General features: G+C 45.5%; 1 protein-coding gene across 2 annotated transcripts in view; it reads right to left on the bottom strand.

Moving 5' to 3' along the window:
- MED27 (mediator complex subunit 27) overlaps window positions 1-16,865 on the bottom strand; it is a 227,305-nt gene that overhangs the window by 143,623 nt on the left and 66,817 nt on the right. For both annotated transcript variants that reach the window (XM_055400683.2, XM_055400684.2), the window contains exon 3: window positions 13,869-13,999. In XM_055400683.2, coding sequence (XP_055256658.1) covers window positions 13,869-13,999 — 131 coding nt within the window. The remainder of the gene's footprint in view (window positions 1-13,868; window positions 14,000-16,865) is intronic.

Genomic DNA, 16,865 nt, shown 5'->3' with positions numbered 1-16,865 from the left:
TGTACCAGTCAGAGCTAACAGAGCAGTTTTCAGCAGAGATGAACAGAGACCATCAGACTCTAAACAGGGACTTTCTGGGTCAAAATCTATGGGTTACTAATAGCCTGGACGGCACAGAAAGAAAAAGAGACACACTTCAAGAGACCACTGAAATTACTTTCCCTTCCAAGGAAGAACAGAAAGATGAAAAAAAAGTTTCACTTATAACCACTGTGGATTGGGAAAGGCATCCTGTGAAATATTAACAATCCTGAAGCTCTCTTTGTTATGCAAAAAGGGATTAAAAAAAAGACCCAACTTCTATTTGATGAGTGTACTATACAACCACCATTTCTTTTCTTCCTTTGCCTAGGACGGGCCGGAGTGATGTAATAACCACACCAGACAGCTGTCTTCCTGGATAAAATCACCTTGTAAAGGAGAAATGCAATTAGAGGATGCAATGAAACATAATTTTAAACTGATCTCGCAGGCTGCCACATTCGACTTGGTGCTTAATGGCCAGGTTCTTTATTATAGTTTTCCACTTTATGCAGTTTCTCTTTGATTCAGTATCTATGGAAGACATGGAGTCTTAAATTTTAGTCTGTGTCACAAAGGGCCTCAGATAAATATAGGACAGATCAGCTGAGAGTGAGGCTAGGGCCAGATCCTGACAGCAAAGGGCTGAGGTGCCCTGGCGGGCAGGGTGGGGCTGGGCAGGGCGACAGTGTCCTTCTCCAGCATCTTCCCTGTGTACCCTCCCCTCGGTGCTCCCTCCACTGCCCCTGCCAGACGACACCCACTCCCAAGACTTTTCCTACCATCCCCACACTGAAACTCCACTACTTCAAGAATAATCCAAGCTCCCAAGCTTCATATTTAAATAAGAAAAAAAAAAACTGAAAAATTTAAAATATACACAAAAGTAGACAAAAACAGTATATTATAATGAGCTCATTGACAGTATTAAGGTATCATGACCCAGTGTCTACGATTCAGTTCAGTTCAGTTGCTCAGGTGTGTCTGACTCTTTGTGACTCCAGGGACTGCAGCACACCAGGCCTCCCTGTCTATCACCAACTCCCGGAACTTGCTCAAACTCATGTCCATTGAGTCGGTGATGCCATCCAACCATCTCATCCTCTGCCGTCCCCTTCTCCTCCTGCTCCCAATCTTCCCCAGCCTCTGAGTCTTTTCAAATGAGTCCGCTCTTCACATGAGGTGGCCAGAGTATTGGAGTTTCAGCTTCAGCATCAGTCCTTCCAATGAACACCCAGGACTGATCTCCCTTAGGACGGACTGGTTGGATCTCCTTGCAGTCCAAGGGACTCTCAAGAGTCTTCTCCAACACCACAGTTCAAAAGCATCGATTCTTCTGCACTCAGCTTTCTTCATAGTCCAGCTCTCACATCCACACATGACCACTGGGAAAACCACAGCCTTGACTAGACGGACCTCTGTTGACAAAGTAGTGCCTGTGCATGTGAATATGCTGTCTGGGTTGGTCACAGTTTTTCTCTCAAGGAGCAAGCATCTTTTAATTTCATGGCCGCAGTCACCATCTGCAGTGATTTTGGAGTCCAAAAAAGTAAAAGCCTGCCACTGTTTCCATTGTTTCTCCATCTATTTGCTATGAAGTGCTGCAACCAGATGACAGGATCTTAGTTTTTGCAATGTTGAGTTTTAAGCCAGCTTTTTCACTCTCCTCTATACTTTCATCAGGAGACTCTTTAGTTCTTCTTTACTTTCTACCATAAGGGAGGTGTCATCTGCGTATCTGAGGTTATTGATATTTCTCCCAGCAATCTTGATTTCAGCTTGTGCTTCATCCAGCCCATCATTCCTCATGATGCACTCTGCATAGACGTTAAATAAGCAGGGTGACAGTATGCAGCCTTGACGTACTCCTTTCCTGATTTCGAACCAGTCTGTTGTTCCATGTCTGGTTCTAACTGTTGCTTCTTGACCTGCATACAGATTTCTCAGGAGGCAGGTCAGGTGGTCTGGTATTCCCACCTCTTTAATGACTTTCCACAGTTTGCTGTGATCCACACAGTCAAAGGCTTTGTGGTATAGTCAATAAAGCAAAAATAGATGTTTTTCTGGAATTCTCTTGCTTTTTCAATGACCCAGCGGATGTTGGCAATTTGATCCTCTGCTTTTTCTAAATCCAGCTTGAACATCTGGAAGTTCATGTTCACATACTGTTGAAGCCTAGCTTGGAGAATTTTGAGCATTACTTTGCTAGCTTTGCCTTTTGTGTCTTTTCTCTTCTCAGCTATTTGTAAGGCCTCGTCGGACAGCCATTTTTCCTTTTTGCATTTCTTTTTCTTGGGGATGGTCTTGATCCCTGCCTCCTGTACAATGTCATGAATCTCCATCCATAGTTCTTCAGACACTCTATCAGATCTAATCCCTTGAATATATTTGTCACTTCCACTGTATAATCATAATGGATTTGATTTAGGTCATATCTGAATGGTCTAGTGGTTTTCCCTACTTTCTTCAATTTAAGTCTGAATTTGGCAGTAAAAAGTTCATGATCTGAGCCACAGTCAGCTCCTGGTCTTGTTTCTGCTGACTGTATAGGGTTCTCCACATTTTGCTGCAAAGAATATAAATAATCTGATTTCGGTATTGACCATCTGGTGATGTCCATGTGTAGAGTCTTCTCTTGTGTTGTTGGAAGAGGGTGTCTGCTATGACCAGAACATTCTCTTGGCAAAATTCTGTTAGCCTTTGATATGCTTCATTTTGTACACTGAGGCCAAATTTGCCTGTTACTCCAGGTAGCTCTTGACTTCCTACTTTTGCATTCCAGTCCCCTATAATAAAAAGGACATTTTTTTTGGCTGGACCCCCAGGGAAGTCCCCTCCCCAACACTTTTGAGAAGTGGGAGGCATGGAGTGTAAACAAATCCATCATATTGCTTCTCCCAAGGCTTGTGGGTGCCTCCAACCTAACCAGCTTCACAGGCAACTCATTCTCTGTCTGTTTATACAGAGAGGAGTACTTGATCACCTTACAGTTCCAGCTTGATTAAGCACATGCCTAGCCTACAGAGCGGAGAAGGCAATGGCAACCCACTCCAGTACTCCTGCCTGGAAAATCCCATGGATGGAGGAGCCTGGTGGGCTGAAGTCCATGGGGTCGCTAAGGGTCGGATGCGACTGAGCGACTTCACTTTCACTTTTCACTTTCACACATTGGAGAAGGAAACGGCAACCCACTCCAGTGTTCTTGCCTGGAGAATCCCAGGGACGGGGGAGCCTGGTGGGCTTCCGTCTATGGGGTCACACAGAGTCGGACACGACTGAAGTGACCTAGCAGCAGCAGTAGCAGCAGCCTACTGAGAGAGCTTGATGAATGCCTGCAAACTGAAGAGAACAAAACAGAAGGACACGTGTCTGTGCAGTCACACGTGCACACAGACACACTAGGAAACCAGGCATGAAGCAAAGGTCCTGAAAAAGGGTCCAGAAAACGAGACTGGATCAGGACTTGCTGCTGGCTTCCTGCCGGGGCCCAGCACTCCTGAGTACGGTGAGCCCAGGAAACCAGCCGGCTGTCACGGGTCACAGCAGCTCTCCTGGCCGTCTGAAGTACAACGATCTCGACAACCTGCGGCTTCCAGCAGGCAGCTATTAGCTGAACTAAATATGGTTTTCTCAAGGGAAGAGGAGGATCTTTTACAACATATATGCTAATGAAGCACAACGACACAGAGCAGTTAAAGCAAAATGTCCCTATATTTATTCTCCATAGACAGAGTTTTACATTAATATTTATGAGGGATTCCTCGTTTATTTCTCCTGGAGATTTTTCTCCTGCCCAAACAGAGGGATAAAAGATAAGTAACATGAACCAATTATCTTTTTAACAGCTACAAAGGACTACCTTATTTAGCTGCATTCTTCCACTTTATTAATCGTCCTAAAACACCACTTTGCACACCCCAGTCCCTGCTCATGAGCCCCCAGGGCCTGCTGCCCACAGCGGTGGCCGCTATGAGGCCTCCACCTGCCTTTCGGGCCCTGCCTGCTGCTGAAGCCTGCAGACCCAATCCTGGCACCCACTCAGCAGAGTCATCTTCACATGCTCACCTGCAGGCACCCCTGCACCTGGTTCCCAGCCACTGATTTCTCTAACTTCCAGCTGCACTGGGTCTTCGTTGCTGTGCTCAGGCTTTCTCCAGGTGCGGTGACCATGACTGTTCGCTAGCTGCCGAGCGCGGGCTCCAGTCACGGTGGCGCACAGCCTTAGCTGCCCTGAGGCACATGCAATCTTCCCGGACCAGGGATCAAACCCGTGTCCCCTGCACTGGCAGGCGGACTCTTAACCGGTGGAGAAGTCCTGGTTCCCATCCACTTAAATACCTGACACTCAGCGCTTCCAATTTACTGAGAGCCATGAATAGTACAAACGATGACGAGCAGCACATCTTGTGAAAAAGACATTCTTTGCTCAGCAGCTGGGCAGGGAGCGGGGAGGGAGGCATAGAGGGGAACTAGCCTTCAGGGCTGGTTCACTCAGGCGAGCCAAGACCAGGCAGGAAGGGGATGCAGGGAGCCCTGGTCCCCAAGGAATTTCCAGTCACAACAAAACACAAGGCAGAGAGCGGCAAAGCCAGAGGCATTTGGCTACCAAATGCAAGCCGTACAGAGCCGGGAGTGGACAGTTTCTTTCTGCCCAGTCACTGAACCACATTTTCCCCTCCCAGTCAATGCCACAGACAGAGAAAGACACTTTCCTCCTCCACCTGCCAATAACACTAGCAATAAACATAAAAAAGGACATTTCAAGAACTATTACTGACAGTGTCTGCTCTGGGCCCTCAAAAACTCTAAAGAGCAAGAACAAGCAACAGCGGCGCCTGGATGCATGCATGAGAAGACTATCCTGCACCCTTGGCCTTGAATGCCTTCTGATTCGATTTTGAGGCAAATGGAAAACAAACAAATGTGAACAGCAACAAAAAAGCGGAGCGAGAAAATGAAATGGTGCTCGTGCAGATAAACTTTTACAATCCAATTGGAAAAGGCCCCGGGCTCTTCTCTGAGTCCACTCTGAGGTTCAGGGTGCAGTGGGCTGCAAGGAGCTCAGAGCACAAGGTATCTGACCGCCAAGGTTTCTTTTCGTCACTGTGTCGGGATGGTCTGGCAGCATTTTATGGTGTTCTTGCCTCTTTCCCAGCCTCAGTGATACAACCTCAACACAGGCAGGTACACTAGTTCCTATCAACCTTTTATTCTTTGCATCAAATACTGGCTGAACCTGATAGCGTGAAAATTATTTTTTGACAAACAGGAGTATAGTGAGTTACAGAACTAAAGAGCTATAGAGGTTGCGGTCGTTCAGTCTCACAACACACTGTGGAAAATTCTGAAAGAGATGGGAACACCAGACCACCTTACCTGCCTCTAGAGAAACCTGTCTGCAAGTCAGGAAGCAACAGTTAGAACTGGACATGGAACAACAGACTGGTTCCAAATAGGAAAAGGAGTACATCAAGGCTGTATATTGTCACCCTGCTTATTTAACTTATACGCAGAATACAACATGAAAAATGTTGGGCTGGATGAAGCACAAGCTGGAATCAAGGTTGCCGGGAGAAATATCAATAACCTCAGACATGCAGATGCAGACATGCAGAAATATCAATAATCTCAGACCACCCTTATGGCAGACAGCGAAGAAGAACTAAAGAGTCTCTTGATGAAAGTGAAAGAGGAGAGTGAAAAAGTTGGCTTAAAGTTCAACATTCAGAAAACTAAGATCATGGCATCAGTCCCATCACTTCATGGTAAACAGATGGGGAAACAGAGGCAGACTTTATTTTGGGGGGCTGCAAAATCACTGCAGATGATGACTGCAGCCATGAAATTAAAAGATGCTTACTCCTTGGAAGAAAAGTTATGACCAACCTAGACAGAATATTAAAAAGCAGAGACATTACTTTGCCAACAAAGGTCCGTCTAGTCAAGGCTATGGTTTTTCCAATAGTTATGTATGGATGTGAGAGTTGGGACTATAAAGAAGGTTGAGCGCCGAAGAATTGATACTTTTGAACTGTGGCATTGGAGAAGACTCTTGAGAGTCCCTTGGGCTGCAAGGAGATCCAACCAGTCCATCCTAAAGGAAATCAGTCCTGAATATTCATCGGAAGGACTGATGTTGAAGCTGAAACTCCAATACTTTGGCCACCTGATGGAAAGAACTGACTTATTTGGAAGTTCCCTGATGCTGGGAAGATTGAAGGTGGGAGGAGAAGGGGATGACAGAGGATGAGACGGTTGGATGCCATCACCGACTCAATGGAGATGAGTTTGAGTAAACTCCCGGAGTTGGTGATGGACACGGAGGCCTGGTGTGCTGCAGTCCATGGGGTCGCAAAGAGTCAGACGTGACTCAGAGACTGAACTGTTTGTCTCTCAGTCACGTCTCTTTCTGACCCCATGGACTGCAGCATGCCAGGCTACTGTGTCCTTCACTATCACCCAGAGTTTGCTCAAATTCACATCCACTGAGTCAGTGATCTAACCATCTCATTCTCTGCCTCCCCCTTTCCCTGTGAACACTCCCATCCAAATTCAGAATGCTGCATAGATTTTGATAAATTTTTTTTGAGATAAGACTGGTATCCCTCACTATTCCTGGACAGCTCCAGTCTTGTAGGAAAAAGACAAAGAAGTAATGAGTCAGACAGCTTCAACATGACTGATGTTAATAAATGAGCTTCTGTCGTCTTGGTTATTGGAAACTGATCTCTTCCTTATTAATATGGTCCCGCAATGGAGAGGAAGATTTCTCCATGTTCTAGAATGCAAACAATGTTTTAATCTTTAATTATATTCTCAATTTCAACTCTTCTGGAGAGTGAGAGCCACCAAGGCCTAGGATTATTTCTTTATTACACAGCCTCTCAGTGGTATCTAATGAATATTGTTACTTAATACTTGCCAGTAGGGGAAAGGGGAATTTGGTGAATCTCTACTTAAGTTTTGATGACTTTTGCCAACCTCAAGGAAACTTAAAAGCTGCAAAGTTCTCTGTTTCCTTTCGGGGACACTCGGAACAGCCAACAACACATTGGCTCTGCTCCCAAGTCGAGGCCCAGAGAGTGTCGGCCTGGCAAATAAGCAACCTGGAAGAGGGGATTGTAGGAGGCAATGCCGTGTATTTCTGAAACTCACAGCAATCAATTGGTTTGCTTCTCATTCATGGTATATTAACTGATGCTTTGAAAGTGAAAAGTGAAAAATCCTTAGTCACTGTTGTGTCCAACTCCTTGCAACCCCATACGCTGTAGCCTGCCAGTCTCCTCTGTCCATGGGATTCTCCAGGCAAGAATACTGGAGTGGGTTGCCATGTCTTCCTCCAGGGGATCTTCCCAACCCAGGGATCGAACCCCTGTCTTCTGCATTGCAGGTGGATTCTGTATCATCTGAGCCTCCTTTGCACAGAGACAAACTAAACTCCCATGAAAAGAGATGCCAAACATTCCTGTTCAGGGCTCCTCTCACCATCTGAGTTGAAGCACTTAAATATAAACCTATCAACATACAACCAAATGCTGCCCTCAACAAAATATCAAGATCCTCGGGAGGCAAAACAAAGCCCAAGTAATCAAGAGAAGGGTTAGGTACCTGCAAGGAAGCAGGGTCACAGTCACTATCAAATGACGGCTAAATCAGGGCTTCTGTAATAGCAAAGCAAACACAGAAACCTAAGGTTCCATCTCTGTGCGGCTGAGAAAAAAACTCATAGGAAAGGTCTGGAAAAATCAGCAACAGGAGAGAGAATGATGTGACGGCCAGAAAGCTACAGTAAGAGACCCGGGTTTCGTATGCTCCTCTTGGCAAATATTTGCCTTTCTCAGTTTCAACGTCAATGACCACGAAGAGCGAGCCCCCTCGTTCATCACTGTCGCCCAGCAAGGATCCACGTCTCCGCTTTGCTCTCTGGGTCTCCTGGCAGTTTCACATTAAGCAAGAGACAACAGGAGTCTCTCCCTTTCAAGAGCAGAGGCAGCACTTACCACGTGTCTTAGAGAGAATCCAGTCACCTATACAAACACTGTGTGTGATTTCAAGTCCATGGTCTTCTCGGGAACTAGTGTGCAAGGCGGTAGCAGAATATGAGCCTCTTTCACGTCAACTTCCAGAACCCAATCAGTGGCCATGCCAAGACAATCTGCTGTTCAAACCCTGGAACCCCGAGCTGGCCAAACGGTGTCATTATGCCAGTGACTGCCTCCATCGGTGGCATTGCTCCCCAGCAACACTTGTCCCGGCACGTGGTTTTGCGTCGTTGTTACTCAAACCTGAGGTAGGTCATCCAAGAGCAGGAGCAGGAAGTGAAGACGCCCCGCACCCTCAGAGGACTGAGACAATACTGAAGCAGATGCCGAACGGTGAGGAAGCACCAGTGGTGCACTCCGGAGAACATCTAGGAATCCTATTCAGCAATAAAATGGAACAGAGCGCTGACACACACAACACGAGTGAATCTCCAAAACATCACGTGGAGCAAAAGAAACGAGGGAGAAAGCACTGTGTTCTGCATGACTCCGTTCACATGGAGTGCTAGAAGAGGCAAAACTAGAGAATAGGGATCAGAATCAGAATGCTTGTTGCCTGGGGTGGTTGAGAAACTGGGGACAAGTACAGTCAACTCTTTTAAGGAGTTGTGCTGTAGAGAGGAGCAGGGGTGGGAAGCTGAAAGGGGGAGGTATTAGGAGTCGGTGTTCTCCCAGGAGATGGTTCTGGGCTTCACCCATTTCCATTCTACCAAGAACGAAGCAGGAGAAAGGGAACACGGACGGGGTGGGAGAGAAACAGGAGGCCCCTGGAGAAACGCTTGGGAGCGGGTGAGGGGGCACTGGACCCAGTGAATGAGCAGAAGGGCTGCTCTGGGCTGCGAGCAGGGCTGGCACATCCCCAGTGATGAGAGAAGGCGGCCTCTGAAGTGCCCTCAGTCTCACAAGCAGGACCTCTCTGCAAACCATGACGTGACACACAGAAAGCGCCTGGTGTCACAGACTCAAGCCGGCGGGGGGGGGGGGGGGGGGGGGGCGGGGACGACGGGGCGGGGGGAGGTAATACTTTTAAAAATAACCTTTCTGTAAAACAAATAACTTTATTTCCCCCTCAAACCTAAGTGAAACCTAGAACTTCCCTGATGGTCCAGTGGCTAAGAGTCCAAGCTCCCGATGCAGTGGCCCGGGTTCAATCCCTGGGAGGGAAACTAGATGCCACATACCAGTGCAGCCAAATAAATGAAAATAAGTATTTAAAAAAAAAAACAAACCGAAAGAGATCTACATGTGCAAAATAAGAACACACAAGAGTCTTTCACCTCTGATGAAACCCAGGAGTCACACTGATTGTGTGTGACTTGGCCACCATGATTAAAACCAACACCCCAGGCTGCCACAAGAGTGCACAGAGCGAGGTCTCGTAGAGCTGAAGCTGCCATCCAGGACGGCCCAAGGAACACAGCGCCCGCTGACACACAGGGGTCTCCGGAAGCAACTCACAGATCAGTCAGGTGCGACAGCCACTTCCCAGACTGAGCCCAGTCCCACAAGGTCAAAGGCGAACAATGTTCACCCAGCAACAGGGGACACAGCCTCCTTTATGAAAATGATAGTGTCTGTCCTTCTGCAGAAGATTTAAGAACACTCGGGAATCAGGGAGTGAGGTCGCTTCACCAGGGCCCTCTGAACGCTAATACAGGATCAGAGATCTTTCATCATGAACAGCATCTTGTTTCCTTACAAGTGTCTTTGGAGGGGGAGAAAGATATGAATTGTTAATCCCACAAAGTTCCTCTGGGAACTTGGTGGGGTGGTGGTGAGGCATGGAATCCGAGTCTTCAAAGACTATTGCTTTTAAAGCCAACTGCATTTTAAAAACAAACACTTCAATGATGGTACAAATCTCCTGCATTCTTGCCACGACTGTGGTCTCAGCATGCTCAGGAAGAGGCTTTGGGGCAGCAGCTTCCACACCACCTAACTGCTGACACAAGCCAATGCAGAAACCCAAGCGCCTCCGCCCTAACAGACACACAGAGTTCTGGGGAGGGCGAGCGAGAAGGCCAGCCCCTGGCCCTTAACCGCCTCCTCCACTGTTTAGAAATAAACCCTTTTCTCAGAGTTCTGTAGGCCTACGCAAGAAAGCTCCTAGCTCTCCACAAGGAAAGCCTCCACCCCTCCCGGCCGGCAGCGGAGAGATTCAGTGAAGTCTGGTCCCCGCGTGGCCTTTCTTAGCACTGCCATGGCCTTCTCGGGCACGTGAGGATCCGGGCCTTAGCACCTGGCACACTTGACTACGATGCTGCAGTATGGTCATCCCTCACTGCTCGTTTGTTCCTCTGTTTCTACTCAGAGCATCCCCAAAGCCAGAATCTTATCTTATTCGTCTCCAAATCCCCAGCTCGGAGCACAGAACCAAGCACCTGTAGGCCCAAGTAAGTATCTGCTGGATAAACAAGAGAATGGGGCTCACAAGTCCCACCACCCTACTCTCTGTGCAGTGTCTCTCCTCTTTGGAAATCGTGATAGTTTTAAAATATGTCTGCAAATTTGGACACTCCTCCTTTCAGAAAAGAGCGCCTCACCCCCTCCCCATGAACATCAGTCAGACTTGGCGGCTCATTTCTAATCCACAGAACGAGGGAACTGATGCTACATATCTTGAGGTGAAGCCATAAAAAGGCTCTACCCGGCTCGCCTTCTCTGAGTGTGCCTGCTCTGGGAGAGTCACCCGCACGTCCAGAGGACACTCAGGCAGCCTGTGGAGAGGCCTGTGTGGGGAGGAACTGAGGTCTCCCACCAACAGCCAACACCAAATTGCCTGCCACCTTGGAAGTGGCCTTTGGACCCTGGTCCAACTTTCAGATGACTGTGGTCCTGGCTATCTGACGGCAGTGTTATAAGAGGCTCTGAACCAGGTTACTCCCAGACTCCCGACCCACCGAAAATATGGGTGATTATGTTTACTGTTGTTAAACCCACTAAGTCTGGGGACAATTTGTTTTGTAGCAATGGATGAAAACGTAGCAACCTTGGAGCATTTAGGTGCTATCTTATAAGGGAGTTCAAGGGACTTCCTTAAAGACAAAGTTTATGGTCATACCATGCTTACAGTAAGAATTCTGTAATGAGGAAATGTCCTACAGATAAAACCACAACACGGCTGATTAACAGGCAATTTTAAATACTCCATGGGTCAAATTATACTACCTTAAAACCTAACAACTACAATAAATGTTGGGATGTGACACAGAATAGTATCACAAGACAATTCTTCTTAAAGGCTGGTTTTTAAAAATTATATATTACACATGCATAGGGAAAAAATCTAGAACAGCCATCAAAACTTTAACGATACCTTTATCAGGCTGACAGCACTATTTTCTTTTTTAATAACCTTTGATTTTTTTCAAAATCTACAATATGTATTTATTACTAGTTTCTTTTTTTTTTTTTTACAATGTATGATTCAATTAGGTCAGCAGCTATGCCATACACTGGTGTCTCTACTCCTGACAACTCACACAGGGAGTGGCACATGGTAGGTGCTCAGGAAAAGTGAGCAGAATATCCTTCAGTTATAGATCCTGCCTACTGGACAGCTGCTCTAAAAAGGGATGTCAGGATAATGTGAATCCACAAAGCTCAAGGATATGAAAAGGCTGCAGTCAATTTTCACAGGAAAAGAGGCTATTAAGTATAGGAAATCATTTCAACACTGCGTTCTTAGGGCACAGTAACCACTTTTCTCTTTGAAACTAAGTATTTGAGTGATTTATTATAAATTTATAATGACAGTTGTGAACACCCAGTTTTTTTTCTTGGCAAGAGAACAGAGTCTGTTGATTGCCTTGCTGCTTAAAATAGTTTCTAAGTGTCCTCATAATAGCATGTCACCTGTAAACAGGTTTCAAGCCAATGCAAATAAACAAATGGTGAACAGATGGACTAAGAACTGACTTTTGTCGGGAGAGAGTTAGCAACAAACACTCCTGGCTCCAGTCTTGTGGGACTATTCGAAAGTCTTTCACTTCTCACCACGTATCCTGCCTCAGTAGACAAGCCATGCAGGGAGGATGACAAGTTATAAGGCCCATTAGACTTCTGAGAGCCAAAAGTTGAGATGTGTAGAATCACCAAATCAACATGTGCGAAGCATCAGACAGAGGAAGCTTTTTGCCAAATGGTGAAAACTCCCTCTATCCTGCATCACTCGAGGAAGCTGGCCCTGCTGCCTCTGGAAAGGATGGCACCTGTGTGTGTGGCAGACAAAAAGGAACTTGCTGGAGGCCAGCTGGTTATGTTCATCCCACCCTGGAAGCAAATGCTACTGGTGAAGAAAACCTGAAAGTCATACAAATGGTGGGCTATGAGCATCCACTGGTGAGAGAAGAGACCCCCCCAGAATCATCCCCTGTAGTTTTCCTCACTGGTCCTTCTCTTCCCTGTTCTTAAGTCTCCCCCAGCACCATCTCCTTGAAGAGGCCTTCTTTGACCACCTGTTTTAAGCAGCCTCCCCTCATTACCACCCTATGTGTTCCCTTCAGAAGTCCTTACCATAACCAGAAATTACTGTACTAGTTTATTTATTTGCTTAGGGGTACTTGCTTTTTGCCTTTTCTCCCCATAAATCAAAAGCTTTGGGAAGATGAGACCATGTCTGTCTTGCTTGTGCCGTATCCCCAAAGCTGAGGACAGTGCATGGCAGACAGGAGGTATAATAAATATGTGCTAACCAAACATAATATAAATGAGATCCTGTGTAAAGGCAAACAACTGAATCTCCCCTGCAAACCCCTTTCAGACTGGAAACTTTAAAATGTAGTTTGTAACTGAGGATATTAAGGAAAGAGCGTACAACAGAACAGGCTGAGCTGGGCAATGTGTTTAAAAATCAGGTCAAGCCTTTGGGAGGCAGCACTCCTTCCAGGGGAGTCTGGGTGGAATGGAAAAACCACCAGCAAAGACTGGTGTGTTCAATTTCTGATTCTACATCACTGAGTGAGCCGTGGCTCTCAACTCCTGAAGTTTTGAGTAAAGGCCAATCCAATGGGTGGAACAACTATGGCATGTTCAAAGGAACACTATGCAGCAACAAAAAAGAACAAACAATCTAACAGATATTATGTTGAGTGAAGACAGCTCATATAAAAGATTACATAAATGTGTGACTGCACCTATATGAAGTTCAAGAACAGGTCAAATTAAGTGTTCAAAGAAGTCAGGACAGTGGTCAACCGAGGGCGGGGGCAGTGTGTGTACAGGGGTGGGAGCGTGAGAAGAACCCTCATGGAGTTCTGGAAGTGGTGGCCAGTGGCGTGATCCAGGTGGAGCGACACAGAGGCAGACACGTAAGAAAGCCACCCATCCGAACGCACACTTTACAGTGTCTGCTCTCTCCCCTACTGGGAGAAGGAAGAGCACATATACGACTCTCTTAAAAAGAACAAGTGAGCCCAGCACTGATTCTACTCCCAGTGCTACCAGATTTTCTAGACGGCCTGCAGTTTACCAAAACGTGCTCCTCGGTGGTCTCATTTGTGAAATATGGAGAACTGCACTCACATTCTGCCAACTCTGGGAATGTGAAAGGAAACAAAGAATAAGCCATGAGGTATCTTAAAGTCCTAGAGACACACACAGACCAGGTAAACTAGGAATTGCACTATAACTGCTTCTTTGTAGACATATGCAAAATAGGTGACCTACATGTTTGGTCTCCAATCTTAACAGAAACCTTTTTAAAAGAAAGAAATGATCTTGCCAAAATGAGTTTCCATCAGCCAAAAACAAGCACAAATTAGAGTTCACCGAGGAAGAAAGAACTGTTTCCAGCCCATCACTCACTGAGGAGGTAAGACGAGAGTCGTGGGTTGAGCCTTTGGTCGACGTTTAGCAGACACTCCCATCTGGTTAGCGGAACGTTTCAACGACTGTTGATTCAAAAGGCCAGATGCCAGACCTGCGTGGTACTGCAACTGCAGAGGAAAACCAAACAAAAGGGGAAGAAAAATAACATTTGGTAAAAGCAGAACAAGGGCTATTAAACTATCAATACTTGATACATCTTACCAGCTCAGAACATTTTTAATAATTTCAAATATACCTGCTAACTTCTTGCTTCAAGAAATGTATTCATAGGAGATAATCAGACAACAGGAAAACAAACATGAATAAGGATCCTCATCATGGCACTACAAAATGATAAAGAACTGGAACCAATCTAAATGCCCAATAATAAGATGGAAATTGGGTAAATACATAAAGAACTTTACAACATCATTGTGTTGAATTTAAAAAAAAAAGGTATTGTAAACAAAGAGGCACTTAAAAACAAACATTCTCCAGAAGGTTAAAACATTCCCTCTAAAAGGTTAACAGTGTATTTCTAAGTAGAATTGAGGTATTTTTTTACTTCCTTCTTCACTTCTGTTCACATCCGCTTTATGTAAATGGTTTTAAAGCTTATGTCATTTTTTAAAAAGAGAATCCAGTAGGTTTCCTTAAAAAAAAAAAAACTAGTTCCAGGAACTCTTGCTACTGTCATGTCTTGCTTATAATAAAAAAACATAACTCACAGTCCACTGCGGTCAACAGGAGCACAACAGGCTGATCATAAATAGATTCAAACATACAGCTGGGCTGCTGTTCCCAGTGGTTAAGATACAAGTATCGATCACAAAAATAAGCACACAAATGTATCTCATGACAATGTACACAAATGGATACAGGCTCACTGAAGAGAACTGGCTGCAGAAGTTAATTCCACTCCATGCACATGCAACTGGAACAATACAAGTGAGGAAGCCGCAGACTCTAAGCGGGCTCAGAGCCAACATCGTTTGCTTTGTTCTGGACAAACTGCTGAGCTTCGAGGTTACTCAGGACAGATCATTTTACTCCTCTAGACTTTCTCTATTGGAAAAGAGAAATAATACTGCCTAGTTCAAAACCAAACAGGACTTTTACGAAAACCTTTATTGAGTTATAATTCACATAAAATAAAATGCATACATTTTAGGTGTCCAGCGTGATGATATTTTGGTAACATGCACCTGTGACATTGCCACCCCCATCAAGACGCAACCTCCATCACTGCAGAAAGCTCCCCTGTGCCCCACGCAGGCAGTCGCCCCCTGCCCTCAACCCCAATCACCAGGATCTTTTGATTTACAATACAGCTCACCACTCTCACTAGTTACCAAATGAAGCTTATCTCCAACTTGACATGTGACAGTGACACCCATTTTCCTTTCTAAATCCCATACTTTTGTACTTCAGATGTGAAGAGTTGTCATCCATCTCTATAACAAAATTATCCTTGAAAGATATCCCAATTTTGAACAGACGTAAATAAAACATTCGAACGTGAAAACACCAAGCTAAGAAACTTGGATTGAGACCATTTATAACATACAACATGTTTCTTTTTCCCTCCTCAAACTGAACTGAACTGAACTGAACATTTATTTGGGCTTCCCTGGTGGCTCAGAGGTTAAAGCGTCTGCCTGCAATGCAGGAGACCTGGGTTCAATCCCTGGGTGGGGAAGATCCCCTGGAGAAGGAAATGGCAACCCAGTCCAGTATTCTTGCCTGGAGAATCCCATGGACGGATGAGCCTGGTGGGCTGCAGTCAATGGGGTCGCAAAGAGTAGGACACGACTAAGAGACTTCACTTAACATTTATTTAGAATGAACTGAACATACAAATAGTAATTCATTCTGCAGCTCTGAATTTCTTTTCAAAACACTCTTCCACGGCACAGACTTCCTTTGCAGAGTCAGCTACATTACAGCTCATGGTAATGAAATTGGTGACCACCACATAAAAGGGGTTGGGCCCTGGATGCAAAGGGTAAAAACGTTCTGAAAAATAAATGGCCTCCCGTAAAGCCACTGCACACAAACAGAGAGTGAAAGAAAACACAACCAATTGAAATGATCTGCTTCTTGAAAGTGGCTATAAAAATGAAGATATCCAGTGACCCAGGAAAGACTGAAATGTCTGTGTTTGGAGCATCCATATTGCTTTTTAACAGGCTCTTGATTTACTTGGTCGATTTGCTGTGGAAGCCTTATGGCTACACAATACAAGACAAAGACATATCACATTCATAATAAAAATGAGCTCTTCTCGAGGTGGAAAAAGGGGGGCATAATTTGGCTCTAACAACTCATCGCAGACCAATGAATTTTGCTCAAATTTATTTTTCTCCTACAGATTTCTTAAATGGGAAATCAATGGAAGCAAGGGACAGTACAAGTTTGAAAGACAATGTTTCAAAATGTCAGCTACTTGGGTTTCGATCCTCCCAACCAGAATTTGCAATGAGTGCAATATGCATGGGGCTTTATGGAATTAAAGGGAAAGACAGCTTGGCAGGGGCCACTCCTGGCTCCAGGAATCGTCTCTCCTTCTGGCTCTCCTTCTCCTTTGTATCTTATTAGGGTCCATGCAAGCTCAGCCATTCCAGCCCTGCTGACTCTTTTGAGTGGAAGAGTCCTGCTAACTATGCAGAGTGGCAGGGTGATTTTGCCCACCTGGCATCATTTTGATCATTTGCTCAAACAAACAAAAATCCCCAACAGCAGAAATGCATGCTAGCTGCTGTCTGTCCTTCCCAGGGTTCCGATGAGACTTCTACCATCTTGGATGCTCCTAATGTACGCCACACCCAAGAGCATGTGGAGACGGAAGGAGTTTTCTTCTCCCAGAACAAAACCTGCCCTTGAAAGCAGACTCATGGCGATTAAGCGACATTTGTTAATCATATATACGGTTCCCAGTTTCCAGGAACAACAGCTCCGACTGTCAAGATCTATAAGTGGCCCATTAAATATTTA

Source organism: Moschus berezovskii, chromosome 11 (genome assembly GCF_049115385.1).
Source record: "Moschus berezovskii isolate FMDL1 chromosome 11, NW_MosBer_1.0, whole genome shotgun sequence".
Taxonomy (NCBI): Eukaryota; Metazoa; Chordata; class Mammalia; order Artiodactyla; family Moschidae; genus Moschus; species Moschus berezovskii.
This window is presented reverse-complemented; position numbering and strand designations above follow the sequence as displayed.